The 18,419-nt window shown below is 36.7% G+C and overlaps 1 protein-coding gene across 4 annotated transcripts in view; it reads left to right on the top strand.

Annotated features, from left to right (window-relative positions):
- FSHR (follicle stimulating hormone receptor) overlaps positions 1-18,419 on the top strand; it is a 243,883-nt gene that overhangs the window by 147,155 nt on the left and 78,309 nt on the right. For all 4 annotated transcript variants that reach the window (XM_074286803.1, XM_074286805.1, XM_074286804.1 and 1 more), the window contains exon 4: positions 7,013-7,087. In XM_074286803.1, coding sequence (XP_074142904.1) covers positions 7,013-7,087 — 75 coding nt within the window. The remainder of the gene's footprint in view (positions 1-7,012; positions 7,088-18,419) is intronic.

Genomic DNA, 18,419 nt, shown 5'->3' with positions numbered 1-18,419 from the left:
CACTTTAAAAAAGAGGGAGGACATGGATACAAAAAAGAGAATATTAGTCTCTACCTATCTATATATCTATTTTTCCATTTATACAAACTCTTCATAAGATTTATCTAGACATGAATAAAAGATATCTTTTTGAAGGAATAGGGAACAATCAGGCATTTGAGAAGGATGTTCAATGACTTTACCATTTCACAACTAAATGAAAGATATAGAGAATCAAAGACTCTAGCATATAAGTCTATAAATTATGAAAAAAGTAAAACTACTGCCTTCCAGTTTTCCTTTTTAAATAAGGTGTTTTTCATCTGCACATTAAAATCATCAAGATTCCTTATAGGATATAGTGACAGAAACATCTCTGTGCAACAACACTATGAGCATAAACATTTGGTGTTATATATGGATACACACAGAGAGATTTATGATCACCAAATGTGTTCAATATTATGACAGGAGATCCAGAGCAAATTTGAAGATAAAGACAGATTCTCCATGGATGGTAAGGTATTTCAAAAGTTTCTGTTCATGGATGTTCATGTTCTGCTTTCATCAAACCCCAGAACACTGCAGCACCTCCTGGAAAAGATCTCCAATTACTCAAAAGGATTTTAGCCCAACAAACAAAATTTTCTTTTGCCAAAAATACAACTTGCATATAGATAGACAACCTATAAAACTTGTTCATCTATATGTATGTTTGGGACATACAATGCATATAAACAATGAGATAGACCAAGAGTTGAACAACAGGACAGTGACTGGATTGTTTTGGGGACATTGCAAAACTTTTTAAATGATACCCAACATCTCATGAAAGTGAAGATCCATATTTTTAATACCAACATTGTACTAGTGCTACTGAATGATAGTGAAGCATGGATTATAACGATCACTGAAGAATTAAAAATCAGTATCACACAGAGAGCAATGGAGAATCACATGGTAGGTGTGAATAAGCTGTTTAGCACAGTGCCTGGAACATAGTAGGTGCTAAATAAATGTTTATTGATTGACTGATTGAATATAACTAAAAAGGAACTTTCAAGAGCAGGGATGAAAGATATCATCAGGTAATTCTATGGCAAGAAACAAAGATGAAGTGGTTATATATTTGAGAAGAAAGAATGATAATAGCCATCATTTTCCACTGGCAATCTTTCCTTAGGGTAAAAAGTGAAGATAAATAAAATAGTTTATGTGTAAAGTGTGTCTAGAAAAAAACTTCATCATGTTTAAAAGGAAGAGATTTGGTTTTGTTTGTTTATTTGTTGGCTTTTCTGGCATCAAAGTAGTAGCCATCTCCATTAATACAAAATTTTAAACTATTTTCATCTTGGTACAGTATGAAAGAAGGGGGGGAGGGGGAAGAAGAGAATAAGAAAGGGGAAAAGCAGGAAGAGAAAATATAGATATTGAAGGAGAATTATTTCTAACAAAACTGGCTAGCATTTTTTAATTCCTCCTTTATATTTTATCTTAATTTGTCCCTGATTTAATCAGTGTCAGAACTGACTGAGGTAGAGAACATAACCCATTGCTATTTTCATATCCTTTCCAAGTCTTGCCCATGGCTTATACAAATTCTTCTCAAAAGATCTATCCAGACTCCTTGAGGTCTTCTAGATCTTTTAATATTCTGAGGACAGAACTGACAACACAGACTGTTCTGTTACTCCCTTGTTCTCGCTATATTAACTAGCCTACCTCTCTTTGTGGTCATTAACAACAAAACAACAATGAGAGCCAATATTTGTTACTAATTAGTGCCCAGCTCTGTGCTAAGAACTTTACATATATTATCCCCCCTGATTTTCACAGTAATTCTGGGAGGTAGGTGCAATTATTATCCCCTTTTACAGATGAGGAAAGTGAGGCAAACAGGGGTATGTGACTTCTCCAAGGACTTATCAACCTAATAAGTGTCTGAGGTCACATTTGCACACAGTTCTTTTATACTGTGGATCTGATGCTCTATCATTTGTGCTGTCTCTATGCTTAAGCATGCTCTTGAGGATTTCTTTTATGTCACATTTTGTATGCAAATCCAAGTATTATGCTTTTGTCTATTTATACTCACACGCTGTTCTTTGTGTCACTCCAATTTGAATTCTTCTGAGATTGAGGTTGTTGTATGATTCCAACCATATGGAATGACCAAGAGAATATCGGTGATAGATTTTGCTGTCATTGCTGTTGTAATTTTATGAGAGAACAACATAAAATCAATGAAAATTCTTCTAAATTTCCCAATATTCTGTCCAATACACTCTCTTCTTCTAATTATATTTTGGGTTAAGTTCATTGTCTATCTGCAGGGTCTGTTCCAGATATTAGTACTAATGACCTATCTTAATGGATTATCTACTCAACCAGTCATCATAATCGGTACAATAGGTATTTGTCATTCCCTTAATTTTTCCCATGTCAATTTCTAGGCCAATTTTTTTAAGGGGCCATGGATATCACTGAGAGGCACCTGTAGTGTTCTGTGTCTGGCTATTAACAGCATGTTGCTATCCATATATAGGAATATCTATTTTTCCCTCATCTATCAATTCCCAGAATAGAAATGCAAACCAGGCAGCAAGATATAAAGGGAAAATGCCTGTTTTGTTTCATAAATTAGAAATAAATAAATAGGAGAGGAAAAGAAAAATAATAGGCTAACAGCCAGGAAACAAGGATTTGTTTCCTTTTGCACTTGATTTTTGCCATTGTTCTTTGCACTCCCTCTTTCCTTTCTCCAAATACTCTCAGGCTCTTTCTCTTCTCAGAAGATTACTGTCTCTCCCTTATTGCTTGAAATTGTATGCCTCTAACAGGAAATGTGGACAGGAAATCTACAGAGGAGCTGTCCTACTGCAGAAAGGAGCTGCCTCCTATCTGAGGTTCAGTGGGCTTGCCAATTACAGAAACCACTCCTTGCTCGGTGCTGCCATCGCCCTTGCCTCCCTCCCCAGTATTGTGCCTGTTGTGCTTGAAATGATTAATTACCTAGTCTGGGGTTCTGTGCAGCCACAGGTAATTGCAACATAAAAACTAATGAAACAAGGAGAAAGTAATTAACAGAATATCAGTGTAAATATACATTGATCCAGTGAGTAGTGAATATGACAATCATTTTCTTGGGGCTTTGGACATGTTCTCCTCTGAGCTGGTGATCAGAACAAAGACCAGGTTAACAAGGGATAAAAGTTGCTGTTTTTTCTAATGGTAATAGAGCAGCATCTGTCCAGGGTGAGTAGAGAAATTATTGCCTAATGGAAGTTTGCTGAGGGATCTTGTTGTTGAGCAATTTCCAGGTTTAAAAATAAAAGAGCCAAGATATTTATCTGTGTTCTTCTCTTTCCCATTGTTTCCGCATTCTCCCTTTCTCGACCTTTCTGTCTTCTCTTTTCCCTGTTCTTTCTTTCTCAGCCTCTCCCATTTTCTTTCATCTTTTCCTTTTCTCCACTTCCTCTTCCTTTGTCTGTTCTCTATCAGCAAAGCTGGTGCTATGGTTGGCAGGTCTTACATGCTCCTCCCAGGTCTGTCTTCTGTGCCTACTCTGCTTTGGCTCAGGTAGGATAAAGGCTGTAATTCAGTGGTCCTCAACCTTTTTAAACAGGGGACCAGTTCACTGTCCCTCATTCTGTTGGAGGGCCAGGCTATAGTAAAAACAAAAACTATGAACAAACTCCTATGCATGCTGCATATATCTTATTTTGAAGTGAAGAAACAAAATGGGAACAAATACAATATTTAAAATGAAGTAAAATGAAATCAACAAACTTACCAGTATTTCAATGGAAACTACGGGCCTGCTTTTGGCTAATGAGATGGTCAGTGTCTGGTTCCATATTTGTCACTGCTAGTCGTAACAAGTGGTGCAAGTGTGCACCCATAGTCTTGATCTGGTTGGAGATTTCCATTGTTTCATTCTAGAAAAAGTCTGTTCACAGACATAAGTGCTGCCAAAGATAGTTGCCATTTTGAGTGCATGGTTCCTGAGATGAGGATATGTCTCAGAGGGCAGAGATGCATAGAAATTATGAAGGCTGCTTGACTTGAATGCATCTTTCAGAGAGTCACAATTCTGCAGTTCAGCCAGTTCCATTTGGTAAATTGTATCCACATTTTCAATGTCAATAGAAAATGGATTACGGAAAAGCTGTATGTCCTATTCATGGAGATGAAGCTCTTTAAATCTAAATTTTTAAATCTGCAATTTTCCCAATGAATCCACACATGTTTTGTTTGGGAATGCAATCAGCGGTTTTTCTGCTAACAGATTCTGAGTTGTGGGGAGATGGCAGAAGTTTTCCTCCTTCACTTGTTGATGAGGAGGGAAGCCTAATTTTACTTCAAATGCTCTGACATGTGATCGCATATCACAGATGAGCTTCCCCTTTCCTTGAAGTTGCATATTGAAATTGTTGAGGAGCTCTGTTACATCTGTCAGAAAGCAAGGTGCCATTTCCATTCTGCATCATTGAGCTCTGGTACGTCTTTGTTTTTTGAAATCAGAAAAGTTGTTATCTGTGGAAGTCATAGAAACGTTTCAAAACTCTCCCTCGACTCAGCCAATGGACTTCTGTGTGATATAGAACATCTTCCTACTCAACATTCAGCTCAGACAGAAATTCCTGAAATTGTCTGTGATTCATTGTGTTAACTCTAATGAAGTGAACACAAGATACCACAATTTTCATATCAGAGTCCCACTTCAGTGATTTCCTACACAGCGCTTGTTGGTGGATGAGGCAGTGTATGGCTATTGGATGAGCATGGTTATGTTTGTCCATCTCTTGGTTAATGTGAGCAATTACGCCTTTCTTAGGCCCCACCATGCTAGGGGCACCATCAGTTGTCACACTGGCTAGTTTAGCCCAGGCCAGCTCCAAACCATTTATAGATATCCTCTCCTGTAGTTGTTCCTTTGATGCTTTGCAATGCAGCAAGCTCTTCTATGACTTCAAAATAATCATTCATCCCACAAATAAAAATTAGAAGTTGTGCAGAATCACAAACATCATTGCTTTTGCCAAGTGCCAAGGAAAAATATGAATTTTTTTCTTGTGTGTGGAGTTTTGCAAATGCTGATGCAGATTGTCTCCCATTTCTTCAATCCTCCGTGTAATTGTAGGTCCTGAAAGACTCACTGTACTAAATAAATTGGCCTTCTCTGGACACATCTCTTTGGCAACAGAAAGAAGGCATTCTTTAACAAATTCTCCTTCCACAAATGGTCTGACAGTGAGTGCTATTAGCAACTTGAAAACTTGCTCGCAGTGATGAAACATTTAGCTGCTTCTGCTTCACAAAAACATTTTGCTGAATTGTCAATATATTTTTCAGTTTTAATATTTTATCTTTTCTCACTTCTCCAACCAAACAATCATATTTATCTTTACATTGAGTTTCATAGTGTCGACACTAATATTTTTTGAACACAGACACTATATACTGGCATATCAGACATACAGCTCTTTCCTTGTACTGCATAAAAAAGTGATCATAAGTCCACTGTTCTTTGAATAGCCTATAATTCAATTTTTCTTTTTCTTGACATTATTTCTAAGGGATTCCAAATTGCTATTAGGAAAATACCTATCTATCTATCTATCTATCTATCTATATACACCCACACAGTGCTACAAAAACAATATACCAGCAATAACTTTGCCCACACAGAGACATACAGACTGCAATGCCCAACTTCCTCCAAGCTGCCTCTGCGCTGTGATGTCTCCGTTTTCCGCACTCTCTCTCCCACTTCAGACCTTCATTGCACACAAGTCACCTCTCAGGCGGCCCTCCCAAACGTCCTGGCTTCCTCTGAATCCTGGGATCAATTCTCATGATCCAGCGCTGCATGATCATATGTGCTACACTCATAATTTATGATAATTGCAGGCAAGACTGTGAATATATGTATATAACTACGCTATATATTGTATGTGCAGAATGAGCTTCAGTGACAAATCATACACTGGGGCTTTCCGGGGGAGGTCATCATATGACTTGAAGCTGCACAAGTGTATGGGGACCTTAAGAATTGGGAGGGGGATGAAGCAGTACACCAGCTCTGTACCCCCTCATACTCAGGATAAGTAGGGGGCACTAAGATCAGACCCCCAGTGATTATAAGGTGATGACATATGTTAGCAATATTCCATCTCTTTATGAAACTACAGAACATACACATAATGATAAAACTGATGACTACAATAGCCAGACATGAGGTCACTATGGATACAGGGCCACAGCCTGGTACCAGGAGCCTCACTCTGGGCAACACTAGCAATCAGTACCGCAACATGAGGTAGAGAGGAAGCCATTACATTGCCATTACAGTATGATGACAATAATACAGTCAAGCTGGGACTTGTAGTACTAACTGTTACTATACCCACATCATAGCCAATATATTCTCCTTGCAGCAGCCATGATATGTGCAGCATGCACTGTATGTACATCCCTCGCGCCTGTCTGTTGTGATGGCTTCTGTTACTTTACAAGGCCACAGGCCGTCAGTTCTCCATCTTCTGCATCTCTCTCCCTTCCCCACACCATACCCGGCCTGGGAACTCACCTCACCTCGGTATTGCCTCACACTCTGCCGCCTCAGTCCAGTGCCTGAAGTGTGCATTGGTAAAGCGAGTTTAGGTCGAACATCACTTCAGGTCTGATTTTGCCATAACCCGGCAGGCAGCATAAATGTCCTCAGCGGGCCGCATCTGTCCCGTGGGCCGTAGTTTGAGGACCCCTGCTTTAATTAGCTTGTTTTATCTCCTTGGTACAAAGAGGAGACAAATTGTGGTCTTTGTACAACCAGAGTTAAATGCACTTCATAAAGAAATGCTTGTGAGTGAAAGAATGAATGAATGAGCAAAGTGGTACTGGGGGCATTTTAGCAACAAGAAGTTTGCAGCTTTCCAAGCCATAAGATAGCCTCAAAGTTCATTAAATAAATATGAAATGATGAAGAAATACTTCCCTTCACTTAAATGCAATGTTCATTTCTCTTTGACAGAAGAATCGAGAAAGCCAACAACCTGGTGCTCATTGACCCTAAGGCCTTCTGGAATCTCCCAAGCCTCCGATACCTGTAAGACATTTTTATCTTATATTCAACTTTCTCCCTATAACCAAGTCAGACCAGTCCTAGTATAACAAGGACAGCAGCAGCCAACCTTGGTAACCCTATATTCCACCCGGGTGGCCTACTTAGCAGTGGGTTTTATTTAAGCTCTGAGGTTTAATGAGTAATTCCCTCTAATATGATTTCCTTTTACTTTCACTTGAAACAACAGTCATCATAATGAATGCCATTTGCATTAATGGGACTGTCACATGCAGCTCCACAGGGGCTCTGCTATAATTTGGTGTTAATGAGATGCATCTTACAAGTCTTAGCTAGATAGATTCCAGTAGCTTTTAGCATTCAACCTTGACCCCAAGAATTCTTTCTGCCTTATTCTGAAAATATACAAATATGTATATATGTATGTATGTGTATATACATAGACATATATATGTACCCACATATGCCTATTTAATGCACTCATTGCATTTCATTTTCTTCAAATATAGCCTTCTATTTCAGGGAAAAGATGCATTGGTGTGTGTCCCATCCTGGCCCTGTTTCCCATCAGCAAAGTGACTGTGCTTACTCTCTCATCAAACTACCTCCTCATTAGATAAAAACACATAAAGGAAGATTTTATTCATTCCAAACTTCTGTCATCCTGAAGGGTAGTGCCTAGATATGAACATAAACCCTGGACTAATACCAATCTTAGCTTTTGAAATTAGGTCTAAGGGTAAGTCTTGAAACAAAATCTAATTATTTTTTCAACTAGTTTTAAAGGCCTATATACTTATAGTGTGTAACTAAGTAAGTGCAACTAAGTAAGTGCATTATACAGTGCATCATATGAGACTGAAAACAAGGTCCAACCAAAGACGAGGAGGGAGATTAAAAAAACACATAAACCAGTTCCATCTTACCAAGAACATGGTAGACATCTTCACAGTATGTTTACCATATCAAATTCAATATATCAAAAACGAAATTCATTATCTTTTCCCCAAAACCTTTTATTCCTATTCTAAACTTTGATATTTCTTATGAAGACTCAATTATTCTTCCAACCAACCAGATTGACTGCCTTAGAACCATCGCTGGATTACTTGTCCCATATATTAATGTTGTTTAATTATTTTCAGTCATGTCCAACTCTTTGTGGACCCTTTTGGAGCTTTATTGGCAAATATACTGGTGTGGTTTGCCATTTCCTTCTCCCACCTCATTTTACAGATAAGAAAAGTGAGGTAAATAAGGATAAGTGATTTGTTTAGGGTCATATAGCTAGTAAGTATCTGAAGCTAGATATCCACCATGCTGTCTTGCTTCCCATACATCAATAATCACTTCTAATTTTTCCTTCATTTTGATTGCCAATAGATTGTGAGTTCCTTGAGGAAAGGTACTGTCTCATTTTGATATTTACATCCCTATTGCTTGAAACATAGTAGGTGCTTTATTATTGCTAACTGGTATTATTAACATTAGAATACAATCTCCTTGAGGGTAAGACTACCTTCTTTGTTTTTATCTGTATACTCAGTGCTTAGCACAGTTCCTAGAACTTAATAAATGCTGTATTTGTCTAACATAAATAAGTACATATGAGAAGCATGACACTAAGTAGAGGGAGATAGTAGGAAGGAAGTAGTTACCAATAGGGGAATCAAGTAAGGGAAAGAGCATAGAGAAATTCATGTTTTAGATACATATTTTAGCACTTGGAAAAAAAAAAAAACCTTAGAGATCATTAGGCCTATGTCCCTATTTATCTTCTTTGTTTTAAATGAGGAAAATGAGATCTCGAGAGATGATATGACTTGCTGAGGGTCATCAGTAATTTGTAAAACTGGAATTTGGACTCAAGACTTTTGACTGAAAATCCAATATTCTTTCTAACATTTATTTATTTGTTCTTTAAATCCTTGATGAGAATTCAGCAGATGCAAAGAAACAATGAAATAAGAAGGTTGAATTTTTAAAAAAATTAATCTGTCAGTGGTATAAAGGATAAATTGAAAAGGTAACTAAAAGCAGAAAGACCAGTAAGGTAGTATTAGGAACCAAGATCCACCCACAGATCCACACACATACATACCCACATGCATATTTATTCCTATTCCTTATAGTGTATTCCTCTTCTTTCCTATCCCTGCTCTTTTATTTTACTCCTGCTATTTAACTTGCCTTGCTCTTGCTTAACTTCTCCATACCCATGAAATCATCCTTATCTTTTTCCCCCTCACCCTTTTCTTCCCCCTTCCAGCCCTCCCTCCTTATTCCCTTTATGAAGTTTGAAGGGTGCCATACCCTTCATGGTATATAAATAGTGTAGCCTATTTAACCCAGTCCAAAAGTGATCAGGTTTTCAGAATTAGGAGCCCTCTTCCCCCCCTCTAATACCTCTGTCTATTCTTCCTCTACACCTCATTTGTATAAATCTTTCTTTTGAATTATCCAGTTTCTTTTGTCAAGCTTAAATATATGGTGTATATTTCCATTAAAAACAAACAAACAAACAAACAAATGGGACAGCTAGATGGCACAGTGATAAAGCACCAGCCTTGAATTCAGGAGGACCTGAGTTCAAATTTGACCTCAGACACTTAACACTTCCTAGCTGTGTGAACCTGGGCAAATCACTTAACCCCAATTGCCTCAGCAAAAAAAAAAAAAAAAAAAAAAAAAAAAAAAAAAAAAAAAAAAACATAAATAACTTGTCCATGTTAATTTCCTTGAAATTAATGGATTAATTAAATGGATAAAATTGGATATTGGCTCTTTTATGTTAAATTTTCTATTGAGTTCAGATTTTGTTGAAAATCTACAAATTCATTGAATGTCCATTTTTTTATTCAATATTAAGGATAATTTTGCTGGATATTATATTTTTGGCCACAGGCCTAGTTCTTTTGATTGCTGGCATATATAATTCTAGAACCCACTATCTTTTATTGTGGCTGTTGGCTGATAAGTCCTGTACAATTCTAATTGTAGCTCCAGTATATCTGAACTGTTTTTTTTTTTTTTTTTTTTCTTGTTTCTTGCAAGATTTTCTTTTTGATCTGGGGACTTCAAAATTTGGCAATAATATTCCTATGTGTTTTCTACAAAGGCTTTCTTTAAAGTAGTGATCAGTGGATTTTTTAAAATTTATTTTTACTTTCCCCTCATGTGCTATCAGTCCAGGACAATTTTCTTGGATTATTTCTTGCATTATTGTGTCAAGGTTCTTTTTTTGGTCACAGTTTTCAGATAGTCTAATTATTCTTACATTTTCTTTTGTTGATCTGTTCTCCAGATGTTATTTTTCTTATGTTTAACATTCTGTTCTATTTTTTCATTCTTTATTCTATTTTGTTATTTCTTGATCTCTTATTGCTCACTGACTTCCTCTTACCCAAATCTAATTTTCAAAGAGTTATTTTTATATTTAAGACTCTGCATCTTCTTTGCTAGTTAGATATTTTTTTTTAATTTTATTTTTTATTGGATGGCTTTATTTTAATTTAGCTTAGCTTAATATTTCCTCAATGGCTCTCTTTTGCTTTTTAAATTCTTTTTAAAGTTCTTCTATAAATTCTCTCTGGGCAAGGAGTCATTTCATGATAGTCTGGGGTAGAAGAAACATTTTTACTACAGTGTCCTTCTCTGAAGATGAGATGTTAGGATTACAAGGTGCTAACTCAGGTTGTCTAACCAATTCTCTAGCTCAGAATTCACATCTTTAGTTCAAACCTTTAAAAGGAGTTTACACCTTTAGACTTCTGAAAAGGAGTTTACACATTTAAAGGAGTTTATACCTTTAAAAGGTATAAAGTTCATTGGCTGTAGGAGTTCTCACAAGAGCCTGGGAGTTCTCACAAGCCCATTCTCTGCAAGAATAAAAGAAGGCAACATTGAGTCTGAAGAGCAGTCTAGACTGGGACATTGAGTTGGGACGGCAGTCTGGACTGAGTCAAAGAGAAGATGTCCCGTGGATTCGCAAGTCCAGCAATCCCACACTTTTGGAGGGGAAGGTTCCAGAAGCCTCCCAAGAAACCTGCTTGCAGAGAAAAAGATTTTACAGAAAACAGACCTCCTCCCAGAGAACGATCCACAATTTCTAGAGACGACAGAATATTACAATTTGACGCCCACAACATGGGGCAAAGACTTTTGCTTATCCTGACTAGGGCTGATTCTGAGCCCTTCAGAGGAGCTAGCTGGGACCTTCACAATGAACCCCAGTTTTCCCTATTCCTATAGTAGGTTTCTATAGTAGGATTCTTCTTTGCCGGTTCAATTTTTTAATGAAAGGTATTAGTGTAAGTATGTCTAATCATGGAGCATCTCTAATCATGGAGTGGAGAATGGTGCCTTTTGCTTCATTTCAGTTCTCCTTTCTGACTTGGAATCCCAAACCAAGAATACTCCCTTTCTGTGAGTGCCTGCAACCAGAATGTCCCTGTCCACCTGCTTCTGCACTCACCAGATGTGCTGGTTCCTTCTCTAAGGGCCATGAACCTTTAGCACAGCTGGACATAGCATTTCTTTTTTTTTTTTTCCCTTTTTTTTTTTTTTTTTCTTTTTGAGGCTGGGGGTTAAGTGACTTGCCCAGGGTCACACAGCTATGAAGTGTTAAGTGTCTGAGATCAGATTTGAACTCGGGTCCTCCTGAATTCAAGGCTGGTGCTCTATCCACTGCGCCACCCAGCTGCCCCCAGGACATGGCATTTCTAATCAGCAAAGGTACCTCAGTCTACTGCTCAGGTCCTGGAGTTCACTTGAAGTTTTGGAGGTGAAAGTTTCTGTAGCTCCTGTTGAGCCTCCAGCCACACCCAGCTAGCCCCAGGACTCCCCATTAGATGTTTCTGCAGAGCTAGTCTGGAAATGTTTGTACTTCACAGGGTTTAATCCCAGGTTTAGAGTCCTTATTCAGATCTTCTTGAATTGTACCTGTTCTGCCCTAAATTTTCCTGATTTTTCACTAGTCTGTGTTCAACTTGAGGTTGCAAATGTGTTCCATTTGTGGGGGAAATCTGGAGAGCTTGAAATTTATTGACTTACTCCTCCCCCTGTTTTTCACTTCTATATGAGACAATTTAGCACTCTTATGGCCAATACCTGTGATGGGTTTTCACAAAACCATTTATTTTTATTGTATTTTTAATGAACAATAATCCATATTCTTTTCATCCCACCTTTCAACCTACACTGAGAAAAACAAAAGAAAGCAAAGCAAAATTTTTGTAACTAGTATTTCATAGTCAAGTAAAACAAATTACCACATTAGCTATATTCAAAAAAGATGTCTCCATATGCACCTTCTCTATTACTCCTCTTACTAGGATGCTTCATCACAGTGAAAGTTAATTATTGAACTAAGAAGTCTTCTTAAATCTTTTCAAAGTTTTCTATCCAATGTAATTTTTACTTGTACAAATTATTCTGTTTCTATAAATTAGCATATTTTACTCTGCATCAGTTCATCCAAGTCTCTCTAGATTTCTTTAAAACCATCCCCTTGCTTGTTTCTTACCTCCTAATAGACTCCTATTACAATCATATACCATAATTTGTTCAGCCATTCTCCAATTGCCACTTGGGTTTCCAGTCCATTGCCACTTTTAAAAGAGCTACTATAAATATTTTTGTACATAGGGATCCTTTTGCTCTTCCTTTTATTTCTTTGGGGTGTAGTCCATTGCTGATTCAAATCACTACTACCATTTCTAAAAAACTTTGCTGAATACCCTATCAATCAGAACTCATTTGGTGTTTTGGTCTGTAGGGTTTCCTCTTTCCTATTCTCTTTCTTGTATTCTGAGGTATCAGCACACCAATATTTTATATTATTTTTTAAAAGAAGTTTTATTACGATGCATTACTTAGTAGGAATAAGTGAGGGAGGAAAAGGGAAGGAAGGTTATAAGATGAAAGAGGTAAGAAACCTTTGCAAAATTGGTCTTCCAATGGAAAAAACAGTTAAAGTTAAGCCTTTAAATTAATGGAGAATACCCAGTGCTATCAACATTGAAAAAACATACCCTTTTCCTACCGTTAGGGAGTCTGGCAAGAGATATACTGTATCAAGGGGCTGAGACATGGTTGGAGTTCTAAAGAAGTGTTATAATTGAGGAAAAAGAGCTTAGTGGTGATAAAGTAATAAGTTTGGCTCTGGACAAGTCTAGCAGAATGGTGCTGTTGATGGAGATTTTGTTTTTTTATGTCTTCAGCCTCTTCTTTCTGTGCTCTTCCTAATTCCCCTTCTCATAATGCCCTTCATCTTCATGTAGAATAATTATAAAACAGTAATAATATTATTGTAGATACTTACTCCTTCCTTCTTCCAAACTCAGACTATGACATTAAAGGCCATGGTCATTATCTCTCCCAACAATATTTGCATAAGTCCCATATCTGTGGAATGAAAGAGCAGTTCCCTATTAAAGGCATTTCAAGTATCTGTAAGCCCATAGAAGTAATAGGAGTGGTATTTCAGGGAGAACTTCCCTCGTACCTCTAAAATCACTATAACTCCAAAAATAAGTTTGTAAGTATCCCCAGACCCTGAAAACTCCCTCCCCAGGCCTTTGTGTTTGTTAAGGTTTCCTTATGGTCATACTGCCATTGGATACCAAAGTCATCTCCTGCAGTACTTTGAAATATTTTCCAGGTTGCAAAGTGCTGATGTTTAAATAGCATATGTGAGCTCCTAAATTTGAGGAACAATTATGGAAATGATGGCCAATTAAACTTTAATCTCCTCTTGTTCTATCCCTGCAGAAGTCATAAGTATCATTAGCCTCATATAATCAACAGCTAAGATTTCACAGTTCCAATTTTTGGGGATGATGTATTACTTCCTTGGAGACAAAGAAAAATATAAAATGGACAAAGCAGAAGGGAAGTAGGATAGTTTGGGGCTTTTATAATTCAGGATAAATGTTTATGCTCCTGTCCCATAACAGGAAATTATAGGACTTAAGGGCAAGGCAATATTTTTCTTCAGTTTTCTAATTAGGGTACACTTTTTTACTTATAAATTTTATGCCAGAGTCCTCATCTCTGATTCCATTTCATGCTGATCTTTTGATAGCTTAGAAGTAGAGAAAGGCAGAAATCAGGGCTGTTCATCTACACATTCCACAGATCACTGAGAAATCTGAAATGCTTTTTCAAAACTCATGAATAAAGAAATACGACAAGCAGAAGGAACAAACATAAAAGGGTTCATCTGGGTGGGATTAAAAAATATTGTTTACAGGTAACATTTCCTTTTTTACTGCTTTGCCTTCCTCTAACAGACCTTTTGTGCAGAAAAGATTATCTATCGATCTGTAAATAAGGTTCACACAATATTTTCTTACTTTTGCATCCCTTAGCTATAATTTGCAGCCAGCTGGATTTTATTCTTCTCCACTCAATAGATAGGAGCTGTACCTTAATAACCTTTTTCCAGATACAACCTGAGTATCTCCACCCCTCCCCCAACTATCTTCTAGTCCAGATGGCAGATCTCAGATCTCCCTAGAACCATGAATTTTTTGATAATGGCAATAATTCCATCTGCCTTATTTGACTGATGGTTCTTGTGGATATTTACTCCATGTGTGTGCTTATATATGTTGAATAAGGGACACATCACTCTTTCTCTGAAAAACCTAGTTAGAAATTTTCTCCTACCCCTCACCATTGCATTCTGCCTAGAGCCTGCTCTTTTGGTTCAGAGAACAAAACTAATACTTGGAGCTTTCTTATAACTAAAAAATAAAAAGTTAGTGATTTGTTAAAAGGGGGGGGGCTTCTACTCTCTCCTGACATTTTATAATGGGTCAGTTCCTGAATTCATTTCACATTTTTTTTATTTTGCACTTATAATTATTTGTTTGTTTTATGCCAAAGTCAGACAGTCATTCAATCATTTTTTAATCATTCATTCATTATCAATTAGCCAGTCAAGTATAAAGGAAGACCTGGTTTTACCCCCCAAACTAGCCAAGAAATACATTTCAGGCAAAAGCTTACATTGATCTGATTGAACCTTATAAATGGACTTTTCCATGCTTATTTTCAACCCCAGTTATTTCAACAAATAGAACACTACAACTAAAAGTAACCTTACAGATCACCAGGTGATCTAATTAATATAATATCACTAGATTCCAGTCCTATTGCTGTGTTTTATAAAAGAAAAAACTGAGGTCCAGCAGGGGAGGGGATAGTTATGGTCCCTAAAGTTCATAGAGGAGAAGAACAGGAAAAAAAAGGTGAAATAGAAAACATGGCTAGATTTATAGCCCAGGCTTAACATCCTATCTTTCCCATTAACTTCTTTGCACAACTCAATTAACCCCTAAGCATCTAAGTTTCTTCATCAGTAAAATAAGAGAACTGTATTTAGGCAACCTCCAAGTTAACCTCATACTCTATTATCCCTAAACTGGAAGGTAAAATTTTATTTAAATGAAGATTTAAACTTGAATAGCTCTTTATATTTTTTCAAAACTCTTTGAAATACACCAGATGTCACAAAAAGCCTGTGAAATAGGGGAGGGTGGTTATTAGTGACTCCATTTTACGGATGAGAAAATTGAGAAAGAAAGTTTAATGACTTGCCCAAAGTTATATATCATGAATCTCTACAGAGTCACTCAGTCATTGTCACTGATCGATTGGCTTCCTATCCTTCCAGTACATCTTCTCACCTCAATGTCTGTCTGTCAGTCTCTGTCTCTGTGTGTATATGTGTGTGCGTTCCCCCTAAACTATGATATCTGGGATCTATTTTTTTTTTTTATTTTGGCTTTCAGATATCTATTTTCTAGATATTTCTCATTTTCTTCTATCTTTTTCATTTTTGATTTTTATTATTTCTTAAAGTTATCATAGAATCATTAGCTTCCACTAGCCCAACTCTAATTATTAAGAAATTATTTTCTTCAGAAAACTTTTTTGCCTCTTTTTTTTCTATTTGGCCAATTTTGCTTTTAAAGGCATACTTGTTATTCAGTGATTTTTTTAAACTTCAGACCAATACTGATTTTTTAAAATGATATTTTCTTCAGTATTTTAAGGCCTCTTTTAATAATTTTCTTGCATCATTCTCATTTTTCCCAATTTTTTTCTCTACTCTTAATTTTTTAAAAAAATCTAAGTTTCCTCATCAGTAAAATATAAGAATTGGATTCTCTTGGGGTAGCTAGATGGTGCAGTGGATAGAGCACCAACCCTGAAGTCAAGAGGAATTGAGTTCAGATCAGCCTCAGACACTTAACACTTTCTAGCTGTATGACCCTGGGCAAGTCATTTAACCCCAATTACCTAAACAAACAAAAAATTTTTAGAATTCTAGCTTGGTGTGAGCCTAATTAGCATTTTTCTTTGGAATTTTGCTTGTAGCTCTTTTCATAGGGTTGTCTTCTGAGTTTATGTCTTGATCTTCTATGCCACCATAATAACTTTTTTGTGTGTGTGTGATCAGGTAAATTTTTTGTTCTTTGCTTATTTTTTCAGTTTATTTCTTTACTTTGAAATTTATGTTAAAGTTAGGTTCTGCTCAGCTGAGAATGATGAGACTCTGTGCCAAGCTTAAGGTTTTTTGTACTGCTATTTTTAGAGATTGTTCTGGTAATCTGAAAGTTTTGGATGCTTCTAAGGTGTTGTTATCTTTGGAAGGTATGGTAAATGTTTTCCTGGACTGCACTTTGATCTTTATCTAGCAAAGACTCCAGCACCCATATAACCACAAGTGGTAGTGGTCCTCTTAAGACCAGGACCCCTGATCCCTTTTATTACAAGCAATCCTCTTCATCCTGAAATTGCAACTCAGAACTGCTTATGGACAATAGAATTACCTATCAATGCCAGCTTCACCCAATGCCAACTGCACCCAATGCCAACAAAGGGTCCCCTGTAATCTCTCTTCTAGCCAATTCTCCAACCCCCCTTACCTTCTCTGGGCTGAAGTTGCTACTCCCAAAGTTGCTACTGAGGCTTCTGTTGTTGGTCCATCTCCAAGGGCCACCATTGGTGCTCTTGCCACTCTCCGGACTTGTGCCCTCCTAGATTTTAAAGACTTCCCTTATGTCCATTATCTCAGACTGGAAAATGTCTCCCTCTGACCTTTTGTTGGCTCTCCTTATCTAAAATTTTATTTGATCCATTATTTGAAAGTTGTTTGGACAGGAACATTGAAAGAATTTAGCTGAGTCCTGGCCTGTATTTCACCATGCTTGTTTTGATCATAAATTACTAATAATTAATTACTCATACCCCCAATGTATTAGTTCAAATACTTACCACTTCTTTTTTGAACTATTGTAATAGTCTCCTACCTAGCTTGTCTGTTTCCTGTTTCTCCCTTCATCAATACCATAAAAGAATTAATTTTTCATTAGTATTTATGCAGACTATAGCCCTTCACAGCTTTGTGGATGATTATCATGGGTTTCTATGACCAATTTTTTTAAAAGAATCTCTTACTGGGCAAAATCTTTCTAGTAAGGTGTAAAAACAACTCAAAAGAGGATTCTTGAAATCAAAATGAAGATAATCTTAAAGGGAAGGATTAACAGTAAAAGATCAAAAATGATATCTTGCAGAAGGTGAGATTTGAGCTAAATTTAGCTTAAGAAGTGGAGATGAAGAAGAAGGGTATGCCAGATATGAATGAATAGGCACAAAGTCAGGAGATAGAGCATTATGTGCAAGAAATCCCAAAAAAGCTTTTGGCTCTAGTTCATAGAGCATGGGTTTCAAATTTAAGAAGATTAGAAAGACAGGAAAGAGACAGGTTGTTAAGATGTTTAGGAACCATCTACAACCAGGTTCTTTTGGTGATAGAAGAAGCAAAGAGTGAAATTAGCGGTCTCTAAAAATGTCCATCCTAGAAAGAGTTCATTTAGGAAATTTAAGACAGAGAAATACATTGCAGAAACACTGGCACAACCCATTTATACCTCATCATTTGGATACCCATCAATCAAAAAGTACTTAGTTGAACCCAAAATTGAACCAGGCATTGAAAAACACAGAAAAAAAAATTTAAACGGTAATAAATTACATGGTACAAACTTTAAATATTATAGAAATTCTGAATAGGAAGGATTAGGAAACTTAATCTATGGATTAAGTTTCATGGAGGAAAAAATACTGCTTTGAGACTTAAAGGATGGGATAGAATAAAATTAAGTAGTAGGAGGAGGGAAAGTATTCCATATAAATTAAGCAAATTAGTAAATATCCAAAAGGCAGAAAGAATATAGACAATAGAAGACTATGAGATATCTATTCACCTAGAATAAAAAGAATGTGTTGGGGAGGAAAGGGATGAGAAAGTAGGACAGGGCCATGTTATGAATGTCCTTGA

This window comes from Sminthopsis crassicaudata, chromosome 2 (assembly GCF_048593235.1).
Source record: "Sminthopsis crassicaudata isolate SCR6 chromosome 2, ASM4859323v1, whole genome shotgun sequence".
Taxonomy (NCBI): domain Eukaryota; kingdom Metazoa; phylum Chordata; class Mammalia; order Dasyuromorphia; family Dasyuridae; genus Sminthopsis; species Sminthopsis crassicaudata.
The sequence above is the reverse complement of the archived record's forward strand: the minus strand, read 5'-3'. Positions and strand labels throughout refer to the sequence as shown.